Here is a 27,790-nt window from a genome sequence, read left to right on the forward strand (position 1 = left end):
CTGGCACCATGCAGGGAGGGGTAAGTTCATGGGATGAGCAGTGACTTGTGCCCCTCTCTGTGCTGGCACCATGCAGGGAGGGTCCAGTGCATGGGATGAGCAGTGACTTGGGCCCCTCTCTGTGCTGGCACCATGCAGGGAGAGGGCAGTGCATGGGATGAGCAGTGACTTGTGCCCCTCTCTGTGCTGGCACCATGCAGGGAGGGTTCAGAGCATGAGATGAGCAGTGACTTGTGCCCCTCTCTGTGCTGGCACCATGCAGGGAGGGCTCAGTGTATGGGATGAGCAGTGACTTGTGCCCCTCTCTGTGCTGGCACCATGCAGGGAGGGTCCAGTGCATGGGATGAGCAGTGACTTGTGCCCCTCTCTGTGCTGGCACCATGCAGGGAGGGTCCAGTGCATGGGATGTGCAGTGACTTGTGCCCCTCTCTGTGCTGGCACCATGCAGGGGGGGTCCAGTGTATGGGATGAGCAGTGACTTGTGCCCCTCTCTGTGCTGGCACCATGCAGGGAGGGGGCAGAGCACTGGGGGGACTGGTCAGGGCCGGCAGTGCAGGAGTTAAAGGCTCTTGTATTTCCGGGTTTGCTCATTGCTCAGGGCTTGGAGGGAGGGAGAGAGAGGAGCATCATCATCATCATCACCACCATCATCATCATCCTCGTCGTCACCCCCTGTACAGAGCGCTGCACACATCCCAGCCAGAGCCCAGCATCCTCCTGCACTGCCGGCATGAGCGGCTCATCTCTCCTCTGCTCAGTGATGGACAGGCGGCTGTGAGCTGCTCCTCTCCTGCCTGCCCTCCATGCTCCAGCCTCCAGCCCTCCAGCCGCCAGCACCTCGTCCCCCAGCCCGGAGCCGCCGCTGCTGCTAGCGCCCTCACCTCCCATTGTCTCCAGCCACAAGGACGAGCACAGGCGGAATGGCACAAAGGGTAGGTGCCCTCCATGGGCTCCCCAGGCCGGCTACACACGGGCTCTGATTTACCCGGGGTGGGGGGCACTCACATGCCACAGCTCTGCTGTACACATCACATCACATGTGTGATCATAGCCACAGCTCTGACACCCTGGACACTGATATACCTTATACTTATATACACCCTGGACACTTCTATACTTATATACCCTATACTTATATACACCCTGGACACTTATATACCCTTATACTAATATACACCCTGCACACTTATATACCCTTATACTTATATACACCCTGGACTCTTATATACCCTATACTTATATACACCCTGGACTCTTATATACCCTATACTTATATACACCCTGACCCTGGACACTTTTATACCCTATAATACACAAGAAGCTAGAATATATACTCCAACTCAGCCATATACAACATCATATATAGTGTACAGAGAGCTAGAATGTCCTGTACACAAGTAATATACCAGATACACAAGATAGGAAAATATACAGGACACATAACATACGAGTCCTGCAATATATATTGCAGGACTCGTATGTTATGTGTCCTGTATAGTATATATTACAGTATATTTACTGTCACTTAACATATGTCATATACTGTACTCACATAATGTTACACATATTTTACCCTGTGCTTATGTCATATAATAGACACATGATATACTAGATACATTATATCTTCTAATATACTGGATACATTATATCTTCTAATATACTGGATACATTATAGCATATAAAATACTGGATACATTATAGCATATAATATACTGGACACATTATAGCATATAATATACTGGACACATTATAGCATATAATATACTGGATACATTATAGCATATAAAATACTGGATACATTATAGCATATAATATACTGGACACATTATAGCATATAATATACTGGACACATTATAGCATATAATATACTGGATACATTATAGCATATAATATACTGGACACATTATAGCATATAATATACTGGATACATTATAGCATATAATATACTGGACACATTATAGCATATAATATACTGGACACATTATAGCATATAATATACTGGACACATTATAGCATATAATATACTGGACACATTATAGCATATAATATACTGGACACATTATAGCTTCTAATACACTGGAAATAGCCCATAATATAATGGACTCATTATAGAAGACTAGATATACTATTAGATATTATATTATACTGGACACATTGTATAAAATATGATCATTTAATACACTAGGCATAATATATATTACAGTATACAATATATCATATAATATACAGGATACATTATACCATATACTATACTGGAAATATTCCATAAAATAGTACACAGGATATGTTATAGCACACTGAATTATATAACATACTGGACATATTGTATCTTATGCTGGATACATTATATTATATACAATGATGTCAGGGAGTTGTTGACACAACATTATATCTTTTTTTACTTCTTTTATAATATTTTTATCTATAGAATATTTAGTGGCTTCTCTGATTTCTCTTGATACACTTTGTATGGACCTGACCTCTTCTACATGGATCTGCGGACTTTTATAGATTGTACATAATATTACATGTTTACATCAGGTCCAGGTTGTGTTTATATATATATATATAGTGTAGATACACATATAACAGGTTGTGTACAGTGTATGGTATGTAGATACATATATAACTCCAGGTCGTGGAGCTTGCTATCTGTGCTGTGTACAGCAGCCTCCTCACATCTTTACTTGTTAAAACTTTCTTTTCCAAGAAGTTTTCATGTCTTAAAGCCGCAGGAGAGATCTTATCTCCTGCCTGAGAAAACTCCTGCTGAATGCATACTGTGTGTGTGTACAAATCCACATGTATATACTATGTATCTATAGTTATATCTATGTATATATATAGATTTCTATATACATATATTTGTATATACACATAGTCACGCTGCCTTGTATACTGACTCTGTAATCTATGGAGTTCTGTAGAATTATACATTGGCTGTATACTATATGTATGACATGTGCTTATTATATATCATTTATATACATATACAACCCAGACCTCAAACACTCTGATCTCTATGCAAATAACACAATTGCACTAATTAGTTCTGCACAAATTAACATTGGAATGTCATCCTCATTAAATGTGTGAACTTAGAGAGATGGATGTGTTTACAGCCTCAGCCCCCCCCCCCCAATCTCATCCTTATATGTTATAGAAACGAGAAACGTATGTATATTCAGGATATGGGGTGTAAGATTATTTAGGAAGGGTCAGCTTGATTCTGGGAAGTCAAAATGAGTTGCAGTCATGTGATAAAAAAAAAAATAGGCAAAAAAAGAAAAAATTAGAAAAAATACGAAAATAAAAATGTTAAAAATTTCAAAATTATTTGTAATTAATATAGATGAATTATACATAAAATTTATAAAGAATAATATGTAAATATGTGATTTTAGAGTTTTTATGGAATATGTATATTTTAGTTTTCACTAGGTTTGTACCATGTAGCACTGCCCAGAAAAAAAAAAAAAAATCACACACTTCTCCAAACTTTCCCAAATCTCCAGGGCCAAAGCAGGAAAATGTAAGGAGAGAGAGAGAGGGAGAGAGGGATCTGCTGGCCGGAGATTTGCATTTTACAAAAGTTTCTTTACAGTTGAGTGATTGCTGCCTGGGAGTGGAGGAGAGTGTGTGGAGTGTGGGAAGACATACACCAAAAAAATAAAAAAAAAATAAAAAAATACAATATATCATGAGTGAGCATTGTATTATATTTAGCTTGATGTGCAGACCTGTAACGATATGCATAAAATACTGTAACGTAGCAAGACTATAAAAAAGAAAAAACACAAAAAAATTATTTAAAAAGTCCCATAAAAAAAATAAATAAATAAAAAAACAAATTTCCTCCCCAAAAATCACATCTACTTAAAACCGTTCAAAACAAAGACAAACATTCTAAAACAATCTAGAATTAAAAACTGATGAGCGCTAATCTTTTTTTAAATTAAAAAAAAAACAAAAAAACTAAAGTGTCCAGTTTCAGGATTCCCCTTAATGTGTTTTAAAAAAAAAAAAATATGCAAATAATACATTGCCGTGACCAAAAATAAGAAATTTGCAACCAAACTTGAAACATTTACATAAAACGTAATTTTTTAAAATAATTTATTCTTTATAGAAACCTCTGGGGAATGATTAATATATATTTTTAAAATAAAAAAATACCTTTTTATTACAGGCCGGGTTCATGGGATTTATAAAAAAAAAAAAATATATTTTTTTTAATCACTTTTGCACTTTTATGATAAAAGTTTTAGGGCTGTTTTTTTTTTTATTGCAAGGACATTGATGCTTTTAATGGATTTTAATCTGAAAGTTGAATTTCCTTTATTTGTTTAAATATTGTTTATTTTACTTTACTAAAAAAACCTATATTTCTGAAATGTGTGTGTGTAATATATGTATGTGTGTGTGTGTTAATTTGTATGTAATAATTATACAAAATGTTGAAATGTATCTATATATTAACATGTTTAATTGTGTATATATGGTGTGGTAGTGTAATAGCCTGGATCTTGTGTTTAGTATATAGTGTATATAGTACATGAGATATACTAGGTAAATACTGTGATGATGTTATACACAGATGTAGTGGAGCTGAGTTTGTCATTGTAATTTTTGGGGTTTCTATATTGGCATTAAATTATCTAAATCATTAGTATCAAAAAAATAACCAGTTGAGCTTTGCTTCATCTATGTATTCATGTATAGGGGTAAAGGGTGGTACATTATCCATACAGTGCATTTTAGGTTATTTGTGCCAGAGAATTAACCCCTCTTGTCCTGTTCCTTGCAGTACGACGAAATGGTGCATTACCCTGGATTAGATGGGCTCCCCCTGACCGGATTTGGGGATGCACACACAGGAAGAGCCATGCAGCATCACTCGCTAAGCCAAAGCTCACCCTATGGAAGTGCTGGGGCACCACATCGGGTCCCCATGCCCCCTGGGATGGGCAGCAATGATGGCCTGAAGAGGGAGAAGGACGAGATTTATGGGTAAGAGAGACTGGCGCCTCATGAGCTCACTGCTGGCTGCACATTACTGCTGACCCCTTGGCGTAATAGAACATTTGCAAATCTTCCAGGATCAGAGCTGCTTAAATGATATGTCTATAGTGTGAGCTGGGGATGTGTCATACAGGCTGCCCCTAGGCCCCTCACAGATGGGAGTAATGTGGTGGGCAGCCGCACTCTCCGTGTGGACATGGACTGATTGTTAGCTCTGAGGTCTGCGGATCTTACCAAGGCCTATTCTGATAAATGATGATCTGTCGGCCTCCATAGAGTGTAATATATATATGTATGCGTGCTGCTCACATATAGGACATATATATAACGTGTATGTACAGAGCAATGGATGGGATGTCTGTGGCAGACTATAACATATAATCTACTCTTCAGTGGAATTATTTAGCAGTTGTCTTCTGGTTATAGCTTAATCTGTTTATCAGGATATACTGATATATATATATATATATATATATATATATATATATATATATATATACATTGTTGCCATAGGGTGGAAATGACAGCAGAATGTCTTGTGCTTATGTGCTTACATTTAATGGTATTTTAGCAAGACATTTACATTAGTTATACTGTAGTTTCATATAGATATTGTATTTAGCAATGTTGTATCTGTCTGTTTCATCATTTATGTATCTATAGCATATCTGTATATCTACCTCCTATCTATCTGTCTATCTATTTAGATTGTTGCCATTGGTTGTGGTTAGTAACGATCTATCTATCTTACTAAATATAGATATTTACCTCTGTATCTCTCTATCAGACTATAGAGATATTTATTTAATTTTCTATCTATCTATCTATCTCATTATCTATGAATGTTTATGAAGACATGAAAAGGCTTGTGTATCTTTATATGTATCTTCCTCTGTATACACAGATATATCCATACACATGTATATTTCTATGTATACACAGATATATCTATACACATGTATCTTCCTCTGTATATATAGATATATCTATACACATGTATCTTCCTCTGTATACACAGGTATATCTATACACATGTATATTTCTATGTATACACAGGTATATGTATACACATGTATCTTCCTCTGTATACACAGTTATATCTACACACATGTATCTTCCTCTGTATACACAGGTATATCTATACACATGTATCTTCCTCTGTATACACAGATATATCTATACACATGTATCTTCCCCTGTATACATAGATATATCTATACACATGTATCTTCCCTTGTATACATAGATATATCTATACACATGTATCTTCCCTTGTATACATAGATATATCTATACACATGTATCTTCCCCTGTATACATAGATATATCTATACACATGTATCTTCCCTGTATACACAGATATATCTATACACATGTATCTTCCTCTGTATACACAGATATATCTATACACATGTATCTTCCCCTGTATACACAGATATATCTATACACATGTATCTTCCTCTGTATACACAGATATATCTATACACATGTATCTTCCCCTGTATACACAGATATATCTATACACATGTATCTTCCCCTGTATACACAGATATATCTATACACATGTATCTTCCTCTGTATACACAGGTATATCTATACACATGTATCTTCCCCTGTATACACAGATATATCTATACACATGTATCTTCCTCTGTATACACAGATATATCTATACACATGTATCTTCCTCTGTATACACAGGTATATCTATACACATGTATCTTCCCCTATATACATAGATATATCTATACACATGTATCTTCCTCTGTATACACAGGTATATCTATACACATGTATCTTCCTCTGTATACACAGATATATCTATACACATGTACCTTCCTCTGTATACACAGATATATCTATACACATGTATCTTCCTCTGTATACACAGATATATCTATACACATGTATCTTCCCCTGTATACATAGATATATCTATACACATGTACCTTCCTCTGTATACACAGATATATCTATACACATGCATCTTCCCCTGTATACATAGATATATCTATACACATGTACCTTCCTCTGTATACACAGATATATCTATACACATGTATCTTCCTCTGTATACACAGATATATCTATACACATGTATCTTCCTCTGTATACACAGATATATCTATACACATGTATCTTCCCCTGTATACATAGATATATCTATACACATGTATCTTCCCCTGTATACATAGATATATCTATACACATGTATCGTCCTCTGTATACACAGGTATATCTATACACATGTATCTTCCCCTGTATACATAGATATATCTATACACATGTATATTTCTATGTACACAGGTATATATGTATAATTATAGTAATGTATAGTTAAAGTATTAATCAGTAAGTTCTGTTCTTGTGTTCTGATGTTGATATCCAGTGTATGTAGCGCTCAGTGTTATCTTCCACACGTCTGGGACTATCCCGAGCACCATACGCCCCCAGCATTTACCTCTAATCTGTATGATTTAACCTGCTGGGGGTCAGCTCGCCATAATCTCATGTCCTTGTAACAGGCAGTTCATTCTTTTCTTCCAATTTCTATGCAGCCCTCTAAATTGTGTATAAATTCTGATCTCAAGAGCTTTCAATCTAAACATGAACCCGATTTCTAACTTCTTCAAAAAGCCACAAATCGGAGAGAGGGAAATTTCTCTTGTTAAAGTATAGAAAAAAGAGCGAGTATGTAACACAATCCCACCCCAGCTCGTCTATAAATATACTGACACGTGTGTGGGGGGTGCTAAAAATACCTACTGCTGCGATATATACAAACAAACCTATCTGTATTTACGTAAACCCCCTGTGCATCATCAAAAGTGCCGCTAAATTCTCCCATGTGTCGCTGCTTTAATCTTGTCGCCCTGATTTTATTTCTATGTCAGGGGAGGGGGTGGTATTTCTGATTAGGAATAGATTGCAAGCTCTTGAGGCAGCAGCTGGGTCAGGTTGTGTCATTTCTTCGTATCACGTGACGACTTGACGTCTGAGTGTAACACGGTCTCCCCCCCCTCGCAGGCACCCCCTGTTTCCCCTGCTGGCGCTGGTGTTTGAGAAGTGCGAGCTGGCTACTTGTTCACCGCGGGATAATTCCGGCTCCTTCCCAGGGGGGGACGTGTGCTCCTCGGATTCATTCAACGAAGACATTGCAGTATTTGCCAAACAGGTCAGTGTGATTTGCGGAGTGGAGCCGCCCGCCGATGGCTTCTTCAGAAGTGGAGGCGTTTATCAGGGGGCTCGATCTGCAAGGAAGGTGGATTTAATTAACACAAAGCAGGATGGCTCCCTTAGAAGCTGAGAACACTGACAAAGACCAGGTGGCCGCCTCATCTATGCATCTCCATTGCCAAATCGAGGCGGACGATTTTCAGGGGCTCCGTAGATTTACGAAAAAAAAACGTGTAAAAGAAAATCAACCAATTACAGCACAGCTTTCATTTTTCATGAGCACCATGAGGTATGAAAGCTGCGCCCTGATTGGTTGCTCTGTAAGACACATATCAGTAAGGAAGCACAAGTCCCAGAATGCTTTGCAGCGTAGCTTTGGCATTGCTGGAAAGAGTTAAATCATGAATATATCCAAATCTATACATTCAACCGCAGCGGCAAAAAAAAAACCGCATACTAAAAATACATTACAGCGGAACGCATTATGAAACTGTGCGCATGTCATTAAAATGAGGTGATTTCTGTGCAGTTTTAGTTTTTTCACATAGGGAGAGATTTATTAGAAATGTCTACGAGCAAAACTGTGCCATTTGTTCATGGCAACCAATCGGAGCCCAGCTTTCATTTTATAAACTGCTTTGGGAAAATGAAAGCTGAGCTCTGATTGGTTGCTATGAGCAATCAGAAATGTCTGAGAGCAAAACCTTTCAAGTTGCTCATAGCAACCAATCAGAGTTCAGCTTTCATTTTCCCAAAGCAGTTTATAAAATGAAAGCTGGGCTCCGATTGGTTGCCATGAACAAATGGAACAGTTTTGCTCGCAGACATTTCTAATAATTCTCCGATAATCTTTATGTATATATCTATATCTGTATATATATTTATATATATCCAGCCATGCCAAGCTCTTGTAGAATTAATACAGTCTTCTCTTTTTAGTTGAATAAAACATCAATTTAACATAAAGTAAACATATCAGAAATTTTTTTGTAAGGATAACAGCGCCACTTTAGTCTATAGGCTGTGCCTGGTATTTCACCCATGCTAAATGTAGATGATGTGTAATACCAGTGTTGGCCACTTGACCAGAGTGGTGCTGTTAATGTAAAGAAATGACCAGTTGTGTCTGAGCAATAACCATTATGGCTTATAGCTCCAACAACGTCTGTTGCCCTCCATCAGTGAAGTCGTGAACAAATAATCTGAAATCCATTCAGGACTCTGGAAAAGTTGTGTGCTGTAAAAGCTGCCAACTTTTCCAGAGATACAACCAAGAACTGCAATACAAAAAAAGGATGATTTAACCCTAAAATTAGAAATCTATTCCCAAAACCCGGACTGATGTAAATGAATATGATAAGATGTAATTGGACCAGTCCTGCCCGTCGGCATATGTGCGGCAGCGGCGTAATTAAAAGTGTGAGTATAATGACTAATAATGAGCGGAGGCTGTCGATACAGCCTGAGAGACTGTGAAAGAGACGCAGCCGGGGAGCGTCGGCAATCTGCTTCTAATGAGGACGCCAAGGGTTAATCTTGAAATCTGCTACAAAAAAAAAATTAAATAAAATTACGCCGCGAAAAAAAATCAATGGAAAACATTTAAAAAGCCCCGATCGCACGTTTCTACCCCGCTACAAGATGCTGCTGATTTTGAAGTTCGGGCGTTTGGGATAAAATCTTCGATATCGGAAACGCTGATGTTTTATGGATGGTGAAAGGGAAAAAGGTTTAGGACATAAAAGCGAAGAGGCCGTCAGGAGGCTTCTCCGGGGAAACGCCAGGCAGGAAGATCAACAGTTTAATAGATTATTGGAGATTAAAACGCAAAGTTTATCTGGAATAAGAGCAGAGGGGGGGGGGGGGGGCAGAAGATGTCTGATAATAACGTGTTCTCTGCTTTATGTCTCCAGGTCAGAACAGAAAAACCTCTCTTCTCATCCAACCCGGAGCTGGACAATCTGGTAAGTTGTGCGAAAACAAGTTTTTTTTTTCAATCGTATCGATCTGTCGCAGTATGGATTTTAAGGGAGCGCTCACCCTGTAGTGCAAAGAGGATAATACATAGGGAAGCATTCACACTTGGATCACAAACACAATCTGATGCCCCATACAGACATCGTTGGTTTTGTTTTTGCATTTGTTTCCGTATTTGACGTAATGAGATTGGAAATTGTACATGATCATCCATCTTTGATTATAGGCCCCCCCTATAATCATGTAAACAGCGGTCCTGAATCAGGACTGGTCACACACGCGCATTGTGGCTCCACTCCTTTCTATAGGACCTCTGGTGTTGGGTCGGCTGCTAAAGAAAGGATTTTGGTCAGTGCAAATTTCAATCCGATTTTAGTCCTAAATCTAGCGATTCCCAGCATGCACTGGGATTTCCTTGAAACAAATATATGAAAACTGACCGCACTAGGATAGAATCCCGAGTGGCGTCCATTTTTTTTTTCACTGCATTCATTGACTTCAGTGAGCACGTCTCAATCTAGGATTGGACTGTGAAATGACGTGTGCGATGACCCAGAGTTCTTACACTTGTAAGAGGAAATAATTTGTGGGAAAACCCTATACCCTATTTTAGGGGGTTCAATAGAGATGATTAGAGCAGTGCACATGCATGGCCGTTACACCATTTAGAAGAGGACGACTTTGTACCCAGTTATCAAGATCTTGGGATCCCAGCAGTCAGATGATCAAAAAATGAAACACAGAGATGTGATATATGCAAACACTGAACATTGCAATCCATGAAATACAAGTGTGTATGATCCTTTACTATGAATATGAGTAGAGATGACTGGACTAGATGTTGGGGTTTCGGCCGCACAACTCGGACATAATTCCGTATTGGTGGCCGAACAGCCAATAGGGCAAATTGATGCCCCTTGCAACTAACCATGGCTGGTTGTCCTCCCTGACCACTCATTGCCATGGCTAGTTGTCCTCCCTGGCCACTCATTGCCATGGCTAGTTGTCCTCCCTGGCCACTCATTGCCATGGCTAGTTGTCCTCCCTGGCCACTCATTGCCATGGCTAGTTGTCCTCCTTGGCCACTCATTGCCATGGCTAGTTGTCCTCCCTGGCCACTCATAGCCATGACTAGTTGTCCTCCATGGCCAATCATAGCCATGGCTGGTTGTCCTCCCTGGCCAATCATAGCCATGGCTAGGTGTCCTCCTTGGCCAATCATAGCCATGGCTAGGTGTCCCCCCCTGGCCAATCATTGACATGGCTAGGTGTCCCCCCCCCCCTGGCCAATCATAGCCATGGCTAGGTGTCCCCACCTGGCCAATCATAGCCATGGCTAGGTGTCCCCCCCTGGCCAATCATAATCATGGCTAAGTTGATACCAGCGAGTAGTAGCATTCTGAGATAAGATATTCTATGGGTTAAATGCTTCTTCTACATTTGCTAAAGAGAAATGCAAGCTCTTCTGCCCGCTTATTTAATGTTGTTAGAATATGTATTATCCCTCTATATCCCCACCTCTCATATACTCCTTTATCTGTAACGGAATAGCTAAGAGGGTCCTTGTAATGCAAGTACATAGTAATATATACCAGCGGCCTTCCAGCTGTTGTGGGGACTACGACTCCCAGCATGCACTGGGATTTCTATAACAGCTGCTGAGCTCAAAGTTGTAGACCACTGATCTAGTCTAAGCCTGAGGTTGAGATTTAATTCTGCTTTATTGTTATTTTTAGATGATCCAAGCGATCCAGGTTTTAAGATTTCACCTGTTAGAGCTAGAAAAGGTAAGTCACCATGCAACGCTTGTCTTTTCTTTTTTTTTTTTTTGTGATGTGCCCCTTTAACAACCCCCAATAGTCTGGTTGGAGAACGTAGCTGATCCTTCTCTCTGTTCGGTCTATGGACTAATGGTTTTTGCCTTGTGTAGGGCCTTCAGCAAGATTTTATCGACATTTGTGACCTTTAACCTGCCTGTGGTTGGATATTGCAAGCGACACCGCCACCCCCCCCCCCCCCCCCATAGCAGTCGCATTGCCCAGCAATAAAACCTACACTTTTTATCATATGCACTAGATTGTGAGCTCTGGTAGTCATAAAATAGCATAGCACCTGCTAGACCCTGACTAGTTCAGTGTATACTGCAAGCGTTGTACATAAACACATTAAGGTCCATTGGATATTTAGGTCAACTGCTAAACAGTGCATGTAGTTTTCTGTCTATTTTACACGGATGGATGGGAGGTGCAGTAATGAGCTGTACATGTAAAGCCGAGGAGGCACACACAGGGCGTGCTGTGCATGCCTGCAGGCAGGAAGAGGTTAATTGTACAGTCAAAAAGGAAAAGAAAAAAAAATCTCCACCTCCCCCCCCTCCTCCTGTATGGAGAATCCCATCAGCCTTTGGATGAGCTTGGTTGGCACATACCACTTTGAGAAGCAGGGGAGGGAGCAGGGAGATGAAAGGAGCTACTTCAGAACTGCCCCTCTGGTTTGATAAGCTAATGAGCTCATTAAAGGATACAAGAGGCGCTGGTGGTTTGTAACCAGATAATCCTCTTGTTAATGTGGTAATTAACCCTTTGATTCCCTCTGCTAGCCTGCTGGGAATCAAGAAGGATTAAAGAAACGGGCCTGGGGGTTGTAGATGCGGGAGGTAAGGGCTGTGCCTTTAAAAAAAATAATAAAAAAGGATAGCCCCTGGTGGGTTCACCTTCCGGCCAGGTTACCCTACAAACTGCTCCTGTAATAGATCCCAATCCGCCTTTTCCAGGCTGTGTTCTTATTCTAGGTCCGGGTACTGTGTAGTAGATGCTTTAAGGTCGTCTTGGGCCTCACTTGCAGAATTCGGACCACTATAGTTGGGTCATCTACCCATCTTCAGGCCCTTTAGACAGTTCGGGAAATCTTCTCATCGAAATACAAGAATAACAAGTTTGTTCTGGATTCAACCCTTGTAACCACTGAGCCGATGTCGTAGCTGGAATTGGAGAAAAGTTGGGAAGCCAGCGTTTTTTCACCCTTCTGCTTCTATTCTTGTTCTACATGTCTGTTCTTTTTGAAAACATGTTAAAAAATCAATAAACATACAGTTTAAATAAGAAAGGCTCACATATAATCATTAGAGAAGGCATGGCTCAGTGGTTAAGAGCACCCACTTTATGACAGGTTAGGGAATGGAATGCTAGTCACTTTCTGTGTGGTCTGACTTGGCTCGGGACATGTTGGGACAGCACAGAACTTGTTGGTTTACCTCCCTGACCCGGTTGGTCTCTATCAGCCCTTAGCGCACTGTTAAGTGTTTGTGGAGTGGTGAAACGCTCCCCATGTTATCCCGCACAAGTCTGTTAAGTGAGGGATTAGCTGATTAGATGAAGAATGTGATCAGACCCTTCTAACCCTGCCATGAATTCCCAAGAGCCCTCGTGCTCCGATTATCACTTCGTTAAGACATCTCGTTTCCTCCTTTTACAGGTTCACGACCTGTGCGACAACTTCTGCCACCGATATATCACCTGCTTGAAAGGCAAGATGCCCATCGACCTGGTGATAGACGACCGCGACGGTTCCTCCAAATCAGACTTGGAAGATTTCACGGGATCCTGCACGAGTTTATCGGATCAGGTGAGAACGTCGGGATAGTAGGATATCCTATCCAGCAGTGGATATCCGGTCACGTGATTGCATCCTCATTCATATTCCGGGCATAAGCCGTGACTTTATTATGTCACTATATCTGCATCTGTTGTCTTAGCCGCGCTCTGACGCGTGCACATTGAGGTGGGGTGTTTGATAGATCAGCGCTGGGACCACTGCATCATTAATGAGGCACATCCCAGGACTGTTAATTATTGGTTACGCTCCCCCCTTCCCCTTCCCGCTAGATAACAACGGTTTTTCCAGCGTTCTCTCGCCTCCTTTACAAACTAATGCAAGCGATGCATTTGCCTATAGCTGGACTGATGCATTTTTAATATTCCTTCAGGCTACAGAGCAGGCCGGGTACAGAGCGAGGCCTCGCACTGAGTGCACTAATTCCAAATTCCAAGCAGCAACCTATTGTGTGCTTGTCACCCCCCGTGCGCGCCATCCGCACCTAACCCCTTCATCACCACAGGCTGCACAGTCAGCGTCCACCAGGCTCATTACTCCTCCGGTCTCTAGTGGGCGCTCTCTGTCTCCTCCCTCCACAATTCCTTAGATCCAGCACATTTTATTGGCAAACAATATTAAAAAAATTAATTAATTAATTTAAATAATGAAAATAATCTTTACAAATTGCTGCTCATGTTAATTTATGTGGACTGCAAAACGGAGACTGCAACTTTAAACTTACCCCTGGACTCCCAGGACTGATCACCCCCCCCCCAATTCATCTTGTGGCACCCCTGGGGAAAATCATGGGCAACCATATGGTCAGCTCCGGTCCATGGAGGCGCCATGAAGGCGAAACTAATTGTGATTACTGGCGGTTCGCTAGTAATTGCGATTATAACCTGGCTTGTACGCCAAAAAACTGGGGGTACAAGCCCTGATAAATGCCCCCTCTTAGATTTTTAGCGCCCCTGGTGGCAGCTGTGGGAATTAATTTTTCAAATGACCCATTGACCCAATTACAACCCCTGGGATTGTATGTAAATGTATACTTACTGTATGATATGTAGGGTTTTTGATGACTTGGATTGCTCTTTACTTTTAAGAGGTTGCACCACCTACTTCCCTTTAAACATCATGTGACCCCCCTCTACTCCCAATAGTAGGTATTGGGGGTTTATCGTAAAGGCTTAGATTTGGTTTTTGCTGACCCTATACACCGGAGGCCATCTTTTTTTTTCATGGCTTCCCCCTGGTGTGGATGGGATGTTACTGCACAGGGTATGCAAGGAAAATAAATGCAAATGTGACATTTTTGTAGACACCAGGGGCTACATTGTGCATCATGTCGGATGTATGGGGGGTAGGGACTGACCTGGTAAATATGTCATTGACATTTGTACAAAGCCCTGGAAAGGACTGACCTATTAGTCATTACCCTGCTCCAATGTCAGGAGGAACTGACCCATAAGACCGGGGCCAGGCCCTGGTGTTATCCGGTCCTAGGAAAGGATGACCCTTTAAACAAGTCCCTGTCCCCGGCAGACCTTGTTGTCATGAAAGGCTCTGACCCAGAGGTAACATCTCTGAATATGGGGGCATTTTCTTCATTTCGCAGGGGAATTAGCATGTAAAGGCCCCACTGCCTGTATGTCATTTACATTTCATGTCTGAATCCAGGCCTCCCGCCGGTCTTAAACAAAACTCTCCCTGCCTTGTGATCCCTTGAGGTCAGCGCGCCCGCCTGCTCCCTCTTTAACCCTTGTGTCCCGCTTGCAGCCCCCAGGTTAATCAGGACAGGGGTAAAGGTTCGCGGGGGTTTCTGCTATATCCAAATCTTCACAGCTGGAACCTAAAACTCTGTGATCACCTGGAAGTAAGGGCTGACTACACAGAGCAAGGGAGAGCGGGAGCTGGACTGGAGCCTTAAGGCAGCAGAGTTCTTTGAATGTGGGATTAAAGGGTCAATAAGGGTCAGTTCAGCTCCCAGAGGGGGTGTATGTACAAATGAAAACGACCCCTTACATCCCAAGCAGCAGATTTCCTTTCATCCTTCTCTTATCTCCCCGGTGTTGGGTTTTCTAAAAGCTTTTTTTTACAAAAGAGACCATAGAAAATTGAGTTCTCCCTCTATAACGCCTGCAAGGTCTTTTATGCCTGTGTTGTTATTGAACCTTCTCGGTTAGCAGGTACCACGGCAGAGTTTATAGATCAGCCCTTTAAGTTGCTTACAATAAATCCATGTAATGGACATTTACTGAACTCATGTCTTTTTCTGCAGAACAACTCATGGATTCGCGATCACGACGAAACAGGCTCCACCCACTCGGGGACGCCGGGACCGTCCAGCGGAGGGTTGGCATCACAGAGCGGGGATAATTCCAGTGAACAGGGTAAGGATAACGTGGATTTATCCATTGCATTTTGTATACACGCTCACGGGTTGCCCCATCGAATCGATGTCTAACTCTTTGATTGCGATTGACAATCCGAAGGCCTAGACACAAGACCGCGATGGACCACATAGTCTTATATGGGATGTAACTGGATCCGGTTACATATATAGATCCTTACGGGACACACTAATTCTTTTTTTTGGAATATATTATGATTTGTAACATCTTGGGACCCCCTATGTCTCCTCAGCTCTTAGACTTGGGTTTGAAAGCTGCCGATGGAGCTGGAGTTTGAGTTGGGGGTAGGCACCAGGCCTCGCCAGGGACAATTGGGGAAAGCCAGCTGCATTTTGAGTTGGTCATGAAGGCATTTCAGTGTTTACTTCTAGATCAGGATGACTGATATGGTAATTAGGAGCCGGGATTCCAGCACTCGGCCCGTATAGAGGAGAATGGCTGTTGGGAAGGGGCCACAGAGAGGTAGATTATACACACTGCAGCCTGACCCTGAGGCCCTCTCCCCGCCGGCCTCTTCATGCTCAGGTTTTGCTGACCGTCCACTTCTCCGTCCATTCATCTCCGAGCTCATCTTCTCTCCTGGAGAAACAGAAGTGAAATCACAGCGAGCTTCTTTCCTTGTGCTAAATCCAGGCCCCTTCTCTCATTGCACCACCCACCCCTTTTTTGCTCTCCAACTTCAAGGTCATCAGATAACTGTGCAGAGCCTTAACTGGGCTGCTGAAGAAGTTTTTTTTTTTCTTCTTTCCATCTGTGTGCGACCTCTCATTCATAAATCTCTGCACCCCCCCCTCTCTTGCCTCCTCCTTCGTTGCCCAACACTACACCCCCCCTCCTCCTTCTTCTTCTTCATCTTCATGCTGCTGCGCTGTGTGTCTGCTTCATTGACTCACAGCAAGGGCGGCTATAAAGCCACAGGGAGTGTTGGTTAATCACAGAATAATCCTAAGGGGGGGTTCTCTATACAGCCCCCAGATCTGCGCTCTCTCTCCCATAGCTACACCACCCCTCTCCCTCTTCCAGTCGCTCCTTGCAGTATGTAAACTGGATTAGTGTAAAATAAACAACTCAAGCAGACGTGCGCTGGCTGTTCCCAAGCTCGGCGTCCTCGCTCCAGCCCCAGTATTTCCGTAGAAATCCACGTTCCATGGTAAATATTACATACGGGAAAAACTAATGCCAATACCGGCACCCCAAGCTCCGCACAAATCCAATGCAACATTTAGATTATGGATCGGCAGTAATGATTCCTGTGATCACGCAGATACGGCGGATAATCCCTCGCTATTTACTATACAATTATAGAGTAGTAATGGTTCCAATTATCTGTTGATCAGGACGGATTGAGTTAACTCCAGTCATCCATTGGATCTGATTCAATGAAGCGGGAGGTAGAATGGTTTTCTATAAACCTCAGATTGGATCTGATTAGATTATAGGGAACGCTGACAGATCTCTAGTTGGGGCACAGATTTGGATAATGATCCTCTAGTTAAGGGTCTGTTCACATTCCTGTGTGTCAGGTAAGTTCCCAGTGCACACGTCGAAATCAGAGTGTCTCCAAAATAGTGTCCTTCCACTATCCACTATACTGGGCTGCAGTCTGACGTAAAACTCTAATATACATTGCCATATGTATACATAGAGCAATAAGTATCCCTGGCCTCCAAAATCTATAGAATAAGAAGTCCTCCACCTTGTTCCTATGTACTCGGACCACCGGGTCATCTTCTAGGGTGACAATAAAATCAGCACCAGCCGTGTCCTTGCCGTATATGACCCCAACTTACATCAGAGCGGCCTTCCCCGTGTAGGAAGCCTTTGTTCTTGGTCTTCAGAAGTTTATGAAAATTCATCAGATTTTGCATATGGAGAGAGAGCGGATTACAGGGCGTTGTGGAGGTGAAGGGAGGGAAGCAATACTGTGTAACACAGGGCAGAGCAGACGCAGGCTCTGATGCATAATTTACTTCCCCTCCAGGCAAGCTTTTAAGCCTCTCTTTTGCCGCAGGTTATAGGAGCTGAGCAGCTGTTATATGGTCCCCCCTGTCCTCCTCCTCTCTGATTTATGTTTAAAAGACAGTAGAGATTGTGTGTGTGAACGATCGAGACCTCACCGGTCCACCAGAACCACTCCATGTCCCAGTACTAAATTTCCATTGAGCCATTTCCAATATTGGGGACCGTAATCCCGAATTATAAACGTTGCCACCACTAATGATTAAAGAAGAGACGTGGTAGGGTTCAGACAATTCAACCATTTATAGTTGTTTTTTTTAAGGGTTGGGATTGATGAAGAATAGAGAGATCTTCCTATAAGGTTTATAAACCTTCCATATGAGGATAGACAGATGTCAGCATCGAGACATCTGCCCATCCATGTCTGCCCCTAGGTGTAGCATTTGCGGTTGACTTGTTGTGATATCCACCTTTTTCATGTCACTTTTTAATATTTTGTATATATATTTTTTATTGGTATCTATTATTTGTACACGTTGATTACATATAAGATCGTACATGGACATTCTTAGTTTTGTGTCTGTGTATTCTGGAAACTCCAGTAGGATATCACTTCATCTTGTGGCTCCAGGGTTTTAATTTATGGGGTAAAGCACTTGTGTATAGTAAATTTGCTTCCCTTTACTTTGCCAGTGTTGCTCATGGGGTAAGGCCTTGTGCACACGATGCGTTTTGAAAGAGATTGCAAACGCATCAGGCAAAACACACTGGAGGGAATTCATTTTTAAGCACCAGACTTAAAATTCCCCCTCCAGTGCCCGTATATATTAAGAGCTCTGACCTCTTAGAAGATCAGGCACAATCTCTCCGCCAGGTCAGACCTGTTTAAACCAGGTCTCATATGGTGGAGTTTTTTGCTATAGTCTCCACTGGGTTTTTTTGGTGGAGGCTATAGTAAATCCGGTGGGAGAGCCATTTACCCCCCTAAGACTTCCAACCCACCCAACTTCCTGCCCACCCACCCGACTTCCTGCCCAGCTTCCTGCCCGCCCACCAGGCTTCCTGCCCGGTCGGAGAAACCAGAAAACTGGCGGAGAAGCCATAATGAATCTCCCCCATTGTGTGATTGAGACCTAAAACCTCCGACGTTTATTCAGTCCAAGTCCTTTACATTCCAGTAAGTTAAGACCAGCGAAGGCCCGGGGTATATTTTGCCAATATGGCCACCCATTATTTTAAAGCATAATGGGATATGTACACGGTAATGAAACCACACAGTTGTGAGACTGGATAGAATAATGTAATGCCTATATGATATCACTTGACTCTTGTAGGAATGATGGGATATTGTATATTCTGTATATTGACCTTTTTTTTTAATGTTTTCACATTTTAGGGGACTGTTTAGACAACAGCGTGGCCTCTCCCAGCACGGGGGACGACGATGAACTAGACAGGGACAAAAAGAGGAACAAGAAAAGAGGAATCTTCCCTAAAGTCGCCACAAACATAATGAGGGCGTGGCTCTTCCAGCACCTTTCGGTAAGTACAATGGTGAGACTCGCCCATATCTTGGAAATGGTGGTCGCAAATCCGATAGGAAAATCTGGGTTTGGATATACGTGACCATAGCTGTAAGCTCATCTGGATCAAATTGAAGTCCCGTTCCCATGACTTGGTTACTCTATGTCCACATAGGATGGTACACTATAAATTCTCCATCTGGATTTTCCTAAAAAAATCTGTGGTTATTACCGTAGCCGTAAATTTGACCACAGTTCCTGCAAAAATAATGTTGATTTTCGTAGAAGATTTCAGATTTTCCAATGGATGGGGAGAATATAGTGACAACAAATCCAATGAATTCTGATTTGCAACTAAATGTTTCATGGAAATGAAGAATTCCTGTAGATCTATAATAGGGATTGAAAGTGGTCCTGTAATATCTAATCCTTGGAATATTGGTTCATCCTCTTGAAATGACCCAAAGAGTGTAAAAACTTCTGGTTGCCTATCGTCGCCACGTTTTTAATAGGCACAAAACGTGGTTTCTGAAGGCCACATTCATGCTGGGGATCTATCGGGATACGTCTTTTAGTGGGCAGGTTGCATTCTGTTCATGCACAGCGTCCATCAATTAATGCGTTTTATAGTTTTCCTCCATAATAATATATTAGTGTTGCGTGCAGTCCTTATTTATTACCCATTGCTCATAATGGAGTCACGGTACGCTCCTTTTTAACCCTCGCTTGGTTTCAATCAAGACCTCCCCCCCTCCCTGATCCTTCATAGGAGATATTAACAGTGCAGACCCAATTAAAAATTACTAAAGTGCGGCATAAAAGCTCCCGAATCTCTGCTGTAACTACCCATGAAGTCAGCCCCGGGCAACATCTCAGCTAGCGGAGTGCACAGAAACAATTAGTCAGAACAGGGCCTGTCCCTGCCTAGTTAAACAAAGCAGAGTTAATGAACGCTGACCAATTAGTTACTAATTGACAAAGCTATAAACCTATTAGAAGCTGGTAAACGGGTAATCAATTCTAGGTAATTACCCTGAACCTGCTTAGCGGCAGGCACCGGGGAAGGGAGAGAGATTGAGCTGGTGAAAATCTCTGGCTGACGGGGATCCGGCATCACGCGGCTTTTATACAGGCTCCGGCCATTGGCAGCTCTTCAGAAATTGTCAAGTCTCATCAAAATGCAGGTCGTCTTTCACTGGGCTGATGGTGCCTATGTCAAGCGGAGGCTGCGGATAAATTCAGGCTTGGGGCTAACTAAAGCGTAATACGCGATGTGTTCCCATATGAGCAAACGGTGGTCATAACCTAAAATGATGCAGTATACCGCGGGCGTAAGAGGGACACATTTTGGGCTCTGTTTTGTGAATTGGGCCAATGGGTTGCGTAGACGTCTACAATTGGCACCCTAACCAAATAGCACCAAAAACGGGTATCTGGAGGTTCCTGCGTATGTGCAAGTCCATGCTGAGTACAGACATGTAGTCCGAAGATCCCAACCAGCGACCCCCCAACGACCTCTCGCAATTCTAAATCTGCCTTTATAATTATTATTTTTTTTTTTTAAAAACTAAAAAAAAAATTTTGCAGCTGTAGAACAAAAACAAAGATTTGGATTTTTATTTAGATTTTTTGGAAAAATAAATAAATCTGCACCAAAAATTTAAATTGAAGTAAAAGCAATTGTTCATGTTTTTTTCACCACAATCCAGTCAGATCTCGTTCCGGTGGGAGAAATGTGTTGCGTTCCCCACCATTGAGCGGAGACGTAAATAAACAAGGCTTCCGTTCCCGTGACTCGAAGCCAAAAAAGTTTGTTACACAACAAATATTTGTGGATTATCAAAAGCCCCGGCCCGGTAACCCTTAACGACCATTTAGATCCTTGTGTTCTCCCGCCTCTCTCCCGCCTTTCATTCGGGCCAAGCTATTTTGGCCTCGCGTCTGTCTAGGCCTGAACTCTAGGCCCTTCATCTGTCACTGAGTTGTCAAGCGAAGGTCTCTGTTTGACTTCGACCCAAGACCCCCAACCTCATCCATCATTGCCGACCTTGACAGGTCCATGGAGCTTTTTTTTTTTGTGTCATTTTAAGGCCCTCTCATCAAGCGGTTGCACATTTCCTGGGTCCATGAAAAAGAAAGCTGTGCTTGTGTGAGTCCCATCTGTCCTAGATCTAGGAAGGATACCATGAAAAAAAAAAAATAGCAACACCCACCCCCCAACCCCCAACCTTTAACAAACCAGATGGTCTCACGTTTTATTAGAAGATCCTTGGATTATCTTCAATTCATCGGTGGAAGGTCTAATGGACAAGAGGCGCTTTAATAAACTGGTTAATTTGCCCTTTTTGGTCACAATTCATATGGAACACAACACGTCCGGCCTTTAATATCAAAGTCATCGATACATCTATCCAAGTTTTAATTCGGTTTAATGATTTTGATCATTTACATTTTTTTTATGTTTTTGTAAGTTAACCAAAATTTTTTATTTTTTTACTCCATAAAGCATCCCTATCCCTCAGAAGAACAGAAGAAGCAGCTGGCGCAGGACACCGGGCTCACGATACTACAGGTCAATAATTGGTAAGAAACTATATGTGTCACCATAAAATTCACCAAGCAGCCATATTGGGGAAGGGGTTGACTAGTTTTAGGCTAGTGTTTAGGGGTGTTGGCTTTTGGTTCCTCACTTACCCCCAATACATGTACACATTGGGGCAGATTTACTTACCCGGTCCATTCGCGATCCAACGGCGCGTTCTCTGTGCTGGATTTGGGTCCGGCCGGGATTCATTAAGGTAGTTCCTCCGCCGTCCACCAGGTGGCGCCGCTGCGCTGAAAAGCATCTGAACGCGCTGGAGTTCACCGAGCGGGGCTAAGTGAAGGTAAGTGCAAGCTCCGCAACAGATTTTTTGTTTTAACTGCGGCGGTTTTTACGAATCCGTCGGGTTTTCGTTCGGCCACGCCCCCCGATTTCCGTCGCGTGCATGCCAGCGCCGATGCGCCACAATCAGATCGCGTGCGCCAAAATCCCGGTGCAATTCAGGGAGAATCGCCGCAAACCGGAAATATTCGGGTAACACGCCGGGAAAACGCGAATCGGGCCCTTAATAAATGACCCCCATTGTATTTGTCAAAGGGAAGGAGACAAGTCTGGCCTATGATAAAAACCCATTGCCCAATCCTTCTTTCTCCCAATTTATACCACCAACAGATGGGTCAATAGTTGGACAGTAGGTCCCACTACAATTGCCGGGTTCAGCTGCCAGAACATCATGAGTCCAAATGTCTATTTTTCTATCCCATTCCAGGTTTATTAATGCAAGAAGACGGATCGTCCAGCCGATGATTGACCAGTCGAATCGAACAGGTAACCACATAATTTCCTGTGGCACGCGGTAACGCGCGTTCCTGCACCGGCTGAGGTTGTATCTAATGCATTGGTCTGTTTTATCTCTACATAGGACAGGGTGGTGCCCCCTATAGTCCAGATGGGCAGAACATCGGGGGATATGTTATGGATGGTCAACAACACATGGGAATCCGCCCGCCAGGTGAGCCGCAACGCAGATATATTTGGAATTAATATGGGGTTTGTTCTAGTTAGTGGGGAGCACATAGCTAGGTCCTGTTCTGGTGGAAGTTTACCCTTTTTAAGAATGAATAGTGCTACCCGATGACAGGAACCTGAGGTTCTCCAGCCTTGATATCATAGCCCCATGAGCCCAACCTAGTTAAACTTGCTAGGAGTTGTAGTTCCCTCAGGTTGTAGTATCGGAACAATTTCCGGAATCCAAACTTATTCCATGAAAACTTTTTTACTGTATTAAGAGATCAGGTCCCACTGTCCTATGACCCTTAGGGTTATCCACCGATACATTAACCTCCACATTGACTTCTCGTACAAATGTGGCAACTACTGGAGACTATTACCCTAGAATACGAGTTTGGGGTAGGCCAGGTAACACACTGCATGTGGGCGCTGGTGGGACCACAGTGGTCTTCTTGTGGTCTTAGTTGCCTGTCTTCCCCTTAGGAGCGATGGGAGGATTAGGCATGGCCGTAGGTATGGAAGGGCAGTGGCACTACATGTAACACCCTGCCATCTTTCTGGTACTAGGGATGTAAGTAAATATTTATATATATATATGTATATACATTTGTCTTTTGACTTATAAGGGGGGAGGGCCGGGTGCCTGTAAATCACAAATCTCCCCCACCCCCCCACTCTATCATCGTGAATACATCACCCCTGTCATGTAACGAGTGAATGATAACACGTGTCACACGCATGACCATCACTGCATGTGTGTTACCGGGGGGATGTGAGTGAAACGGTGGCACAACCCCCATTTTATAATCGTGTAAATCTGTAGCCTCAGGTTCTCCAACTATAACCCCCAGCATGCAATGACCATCGCTGAGCATGCTGGGACTTGTAGTTTCTAAGCAGATGGAGGGCCACAATTCTATGACCAATTGGATTTCTCTTAAAAATAGGACGCCACGGATTTGTTTCCGCCTTTCTTACACGTGGTCAATATTAATACATTTTTTAATCCTGTTTTTAAAAAAAATCCTGAAAAATCTGGGTGACCCCTAATATGGGCCCCATTACAGCATTCACAGTGGTAGTCGCCCAACTCTGATCTGGTAGTCGCCCCAACTCTGATCTGGTAGTCGCCCCAACTCTGATCTAGTAGCCGCCCAACTCTGATCTAGTAGTCGCCCAACTTGATCTGGTAGTCGCCCCAACTCTGATCTGGTAGTCGCCCAAACTCTGATCCGTTAGTCGCCCAACTCTGATCTAGTAGTCGCCCAACTCTGACCTAGTAGCTGCCCAACTCTGATCTAGTAGCCGCCCCAACTCTGATCTAGTAGCCGCCCCAACTCTGATTTAGTAGTCGCCCAACTCTGATCTAGTAGCCGCCCCAACTCTGATCTAGTTGTCGCCCAACTCTGATCTGGTAGTCGCCCCAACTCTGATCTGGTAGTCGCCCCAACTCTGATCTGGTAGTCGCCCCAACTCTGATCTGGTAGTCGCCCCAACTCTGATCTGGTAGTCGCCCCAACTCTGATCTAGGAGCCACCCCCAACTCTGATCTAGTAGCTGCCCCAACTCTGATCTAGTAGCTGCCCCAACTCTGATCTAGTAGCTGCCCCAACTCTGATCTAGTAGTCGCCCCAACTCTGATCTAGTAGCTGCCCCAACTCTGATCTAGTAGCCGCCCCAACTCTGATCTAGTAGCCGCCCCAACTCTGATCTAGTAGCCGCCCAACTCTGATCTAGTAGCTGCCCAACTCTGATCTAGTAGCTGCCCCAACTCTGATCTAGTAGCTGCCCAACTCTGATCTAGTAGCCGCTCCATCTCTGATCTAGTAGTCGCCCCAACTCTGATCTAGTGGCCGCCCAACTCTGATCTAGTAGCTGCCCAACTCTGATCTAGTAGCTGCCCCAACTCTGATCTAGTAGCTGCCCAACTCTGATCTAGTAGCCGCTCCATCTCTGATCTAGTAGCTGCCCAACTCTGATCTAGTAGTCGCCCAACTCTGATCTAGTAGCCGCTCCAACTTGATCTAGTAGCCGCTCCAACTCTGATCTAGTAGCCGCTCCAACTCTGATCTAGTAGCCGCTCCATCTCTGATCTAGTAGTCGCCCAACTCTGATCTAGTAGCCGCCCAACTCTGATCTAGTAGCCGCCCAACTCTGATCTAGTAGCCGCCCCAACTCTGATCTAGTAGCCGCCCCAACTCTGATCTAGTAGCCGCTCCAACTCTGATCTAGTAGTCGCCCCAACTCTGATCTAGTAGCCGCTCCAACTCTGATCTAGTAGTCGCCCCAACTCTGATCTAGTAGTCGCCCCAACTCTGATCTAGTAGTCGCCCCAACTCTGATCTAGTAGCCGCTCCAACTCTGATCTAGTTGCCGCCCCAACTCTGATCTAGTAGCCGCCCCAACTCTGATCTAGTAGCCGCCCCAACTCTGATCTAGTAGTCGCCCCAACTCTGATCTAGTAGCCGCCCAACTCTGATCTAGTAGCCGCCCAACTCTGATCTAGTAGTCGCCCCAACTCTGATCTAGTAGTCGCCCCAACTCTGATCTAGTAGTCGCCCAACTCTGAGTAGTCCATCTAGTTTTGGAGAAATCCTTTCTTAACAAAACTAGTAAGAGCTGAGTGAACCCCCTCCTAAAAAGGCGGCCATATTGTCTCTCACCCCCGTTTCTCTGAAATCCCTAAATTACATTTTTTTTTACATTTTTTATAAATTTTGAAATTAAAAAAATCAGAAAATCCAATTTTAAGTGATTTTTAAGACCCCCTGGATGTCCCCCTTTTGAAATGTAAAAGGTTAGGGCAGTATCCATTGCACATCTGTAGTCATCAGCAAGCGAGAAAAATCCTGGGCCTACGAGACGCGTAGAAGGAGAAGGATCACTTCAGTTATAATGGAGGAAGTAGAAATGGCGAGGAGGGGGGGGCTGAGGGTCTTCCCTGTGTCTCTGTGCTGCAAGTAGAAGGGGGGGGGGGTTGGGGGGGGCTGCGAGGGAGAATTAGCTACAGAAGATGAGGACACAGGACCCCAGCAGGAGCTAATTGATAGGCAGCAAACTAAATAGTCCGTCTGCGGCGGCGTGTCGAATCGTAGTGACTGCGCAGGTATGTAGATTTCTCTGCTTCCGAGCGGCGCTTTATCATGGGTCAGCGGAGGGCGCACTACGCTACAGCGGGAAGTATTTCATTTTTATAAATGAGGGATAATATTAACCCTCTCCGACAGCTGGGGGGGGGGGGGGGAGGCTTCCATTGTACAAGCCTCAGCGAGGAGGACGACTCCTTCTCCACCGCACGGAATCCATTCCAACTCCATGTATCGCGTTATAATATTTGCCTGTTACTAAATGACCTCATTCTAGGAGTCCTATTATGGCACCTACAGTAGGGTGCTGCCGGCCTCGGGTGCCAAAACAACAAAAAAACAGTGTTTAGGGTGCATTGGGGCCTTGATGCATGATCCGAGCCCGAGCTGTGTGACTGCATGATGTGAATGACAACACATTGGGCCCCCGCATATCCAAAATGTGTCCCTGTTACCTGTAGAGACCACGCTTCATTCACTAATGTATCAAAAGTGGTTTCTATAGGTAACAGACTTTGTGGAGATGTTATTTATGATATATTGTCCCATTTTTACTTAGAGAAATTATTCTGAAATTTTTAAAGGAAATCTACCCTCAAAATTCATCATGATAAACCAGGGACACTTACTCATCGATCCAGGTACCGTCACTTTTATTTGTTATCCATGGCCTCAATCAACTTTTATAATTATGCTAATGAGTCAGAAGGACTCTGGGGGCATTACCATAGCCCTGCCATGCTGTAGCTTCACAGGCTGTTACAATGTGCAGGAGAACCTCTCACTATTCCCCTGCTCCCACTCCCTGATGTCATCTTACACAGTGGGGAAAGGGGAAGTGCTCCTGCTACAGCAAGTAGGGTCTCTGGTAACACCTCCCCCAGAGCCCTTCTGGATCATTAGCATGATTGTAGATGGAGGATGGATAACAAGAAGATGACCACAGTCACGGTGTCTGGATCTATAAGTAAGTGCCCCCCCGGTTTATCACGATGGATTTTGATAGTAGATTTCCTTTGCATAAAAAGTTTCACAAAGTTTCTGAAATCTTAGAACCAAAATCACTACCCAGATGCAATTTGGTAAAATAAAACTGAGAAACTGACAATTTTTGTTTTCTTCTTTTCTTGCCTTTAGGCTTCCAAGGGATCCCAGGGGATTACAGTGCGGCCCCCAGCTCTATGACCATGGGCTTCCCACCGGCCGGTTACACGCCCGCAATGCCCCCGCACCCTGCCGGCCTCCGTCACGGACCGTCTTTACACTCCTACCTCCCCGGGCACCCCCACCACGCCTCCATGATCCTGCCCACGGGCACCTCCCCTCACCACTTGGTTTCAGCGCAGAGCCCGGCAGACGCACTTCTGAACGGTCAAAACATAGACATTCACGCTCACTAACATTCAGCCATACCGGGTGTCAGGGTCATTGAGATTTTATCCTTTCCTCCAGCTTCCAAAAAAAAAACAAAAAAAAAAATCCCCA

General features: G+C 43.4%; 1 protein-coding gene across 3 annotated transcripts; it reads left to right on the plus strand.

The window, feature by feature from the left end:
- Window positions 1–589: 589 nt before the first annotated feature.
- On the plus strand, window positions 590–27,790 carry LOC140076743 (homeobox protein meis3). 3 transcript variants are annotated; one of them, XM_072123411.1, is made up of 13 exons: window positions 590–932; window positions 4,808–5,010; window positions 8,050–8,197; window positions 10,113–10,163; window positions 11,913–11,963; window positions 13,651–13,800; window positions 16,052–16,163; window positions 19,540–19,685; window positions 22,173–22,249; window positions 22,978–23,036; window positions 23,131–23,220; window positions 23,703–23,790; window positions 27,443–27,583. In XM_072123411.1, exons 1-12 carry the CDS (start codon window positions 921–923, stop codon window positions 23,759–23,761), a joined length of 1,158 nt encoding a protein of 385 aa, XP_071979512.1. In that variant the 5' UTR covers window positions 590–920; the 3' UTR covers window positions 23,762–23,790; window positions 27,443–27,583. The 3 variants fall into 3 exon arrangements, with proteins under 3 accessions (XP_071979512.1, XP_071979513.1, XP_071979511.1); XM_072123412.1 differs by having other exon boundaries at window positions 23,706–23,790; XM_072123410.1 differs by lacking the exon at window positions 23,703–23,790 and having other exon boundaries at window positions 27,443–27,790.

The sequence above is a fragment of the Engystomops pustulosus genome, chromosome 9, assembly GCF_040894005.1.
Source record: "Engystomops pustulosus chromosome 9, aEngPut4.maternal, whole genome shotgun sequence".
Classification (NCBI taxonomy): Eukaryota; Metazoa; Chordata; class Amphibia; order Anura; family Leptodactylidae; genus Engystomops; species Engystomops pustulosus.

Excerpts from the sequence above, each read along its gene's own strand:
- LOC140076743 (XM_072123410.1), top strand. Across the intron at positions 5,011-8,049 it reads GAGAAGGACGAGATTTATGG|GCACCCCCTGTTTCCCCTGC; the intron begins GTAAGAGAGACT and ends CCCCCCTCGCAG. Across the intron at positions 23,221-27,442 it reads CATGGGAATCCGCCCGCCAG|GCTTCCAAGGGATCCCAGGG; the intron begins GTGAGCCGCAAC and ends TCTTGCCTTTAG.